This window comes from Vollenhovia emeryi, unplaced genomic scaffold (genome assembly GCF_000949405.1).
Source record: "Vollenhovia emeryi isolate VEMERY1.0 unplaced genomic scaffold, V.emery_V1.0 DF951023.1, whole genome shotgun sequence".
Lineage (NCBI taxonomy): Eukaryota > Metazoa > Arthropoda > Insecta > Hymenoptera > Formicidae > Vollenhovia > Vollenhovia emeryi.
In genome coordinates, this window is record NW_011955343.1 from 1 (window position 1) to 1,137 (window position 1,137).

The window sequence follows — 1,137 nt, forward strand, 5'->3', positions numbered from 1 at the left end:
TTACAATTAAAAATATGAAAATCTTTAATTTGAAATAAAAATTATGAAACCACATTTAATACGATGTATTAAGTTTTATTATTTATACATTATATTATTTTCAGCAAGGATATGCTCAGTTCACTTTAGTCAAGAGTCCTTTCATCAAGGTCGAGCACGGAAAGACCCTGTTAAGAAACGCCACCTACTACCATCGGCTGTGCCAACGTTGTTTTTCAATTGTTCGGAAGCTCAAAATGTAAACAAGTAAGTATATAAAAACACATACACATTTGTATTTGTAACGTGGTGTTATGTAATTACATAAATGTACTTCTTTACAAGGAATGCGGTGGCTGAACCAAACCTCAAGTTCAATGTCCTCCGACGAGTATTCCCATTAGTTGTCAATTCTGAAAGAAGAATAGGATCTTCAGATACAATTTCACCATCAACTTCTCATGTAGTTGTAGAAGACAACATTGTAAATATTAGTACGCCAAAAGGAATACGTAGGAGGTAAATATTTGAAGGTTTAATTTAACAAAAATCACAAAGGGATGATTAATAGTGATGTTCTTTTAGAAGTGACCGGTCGGATGCAAATGTCGACATTGAAGAAGGTCCACCGGTGGCATTTGGCCCTGAAAGACAAGTATGCAATTCAACACCAAGAAGGTATGCTCACAGTGATATTTCTGAAATTACTTTTCAGCAAGGTTTTATTTTTAATGATCTTTTTTATTCTGTTGAGCAGGTCTGTGGCAAGAAGACAGGACAATTAAAAAAATACTCCACATTTGACGAGGTGAGCATGAGACATAAAAGACAAAACATAAATTTGTAAAAAAAAAATTTATATTATTTCACAAATAAATAATAAACATTGGATGTTTTACAATCAGTATGTTATGTTTATATTTAAACATGACTTTTTTAAATTTTCAGACTTGCAAGAAATAAACACCGTCGACAAAGCAGCAGTGATCCATTGAGTCCAGCATGGAAGCGTCGAAAACGGTATTTACCAATTTTACAATATTTCATATATTATAAATACTTCACAGGATCATTTCTGTACTATATCTTCACAGTACCCAAAGCAAAGGAAATAATGTCCAAACACTGTCAAGAAATAGAAAAAGAATTACATAAACA

The 1,137-nt window shown here is 32.3% G+C and overlaps 1 protein-coding gene across 4 annotated transcripts; it reads left to right on the top strand.

Annotated features, from left to right (window-relative positions):
- The first annotated feature begins 47 nt into the window (after positions 1–47).
- Positions 48–1,124, top strand: LOC105564454. Of its 4 annotated transcripts, XM_012017120.1 has the most exons (4): positions 48–498; positions 565–657; positions 737–787; positions 928–1,124. In XM_012017120.1, the coding sequence occupies exons 1-3, from the start codon at positions 308–310 to the stop codon at positions 762–764; spliced, it is 312 nt and encodes a 103-aa protein (XP_011872510.1). In that variant the 5' UTR covers positions 48–307; the 3' UTR covers positions 765–787; positions 928–1,124. The 4 variants fall into 4 exon arrangements, with proteins under 4 accessions (XP_011872510.1, XP_011872422.1, XP_011872344.1 ...); XM_012017032.1 differs by having other exon boundaries at positions 565–787; XM_012016954.1 differs by lacking the exon at positions 928–1,124 and having other exon boundaries at positions 48–238; positions 325–498; positions 565–919.
- The last annotated feature ends 13 nt before the right edge of the window (positions 1,125–1,137 follow it).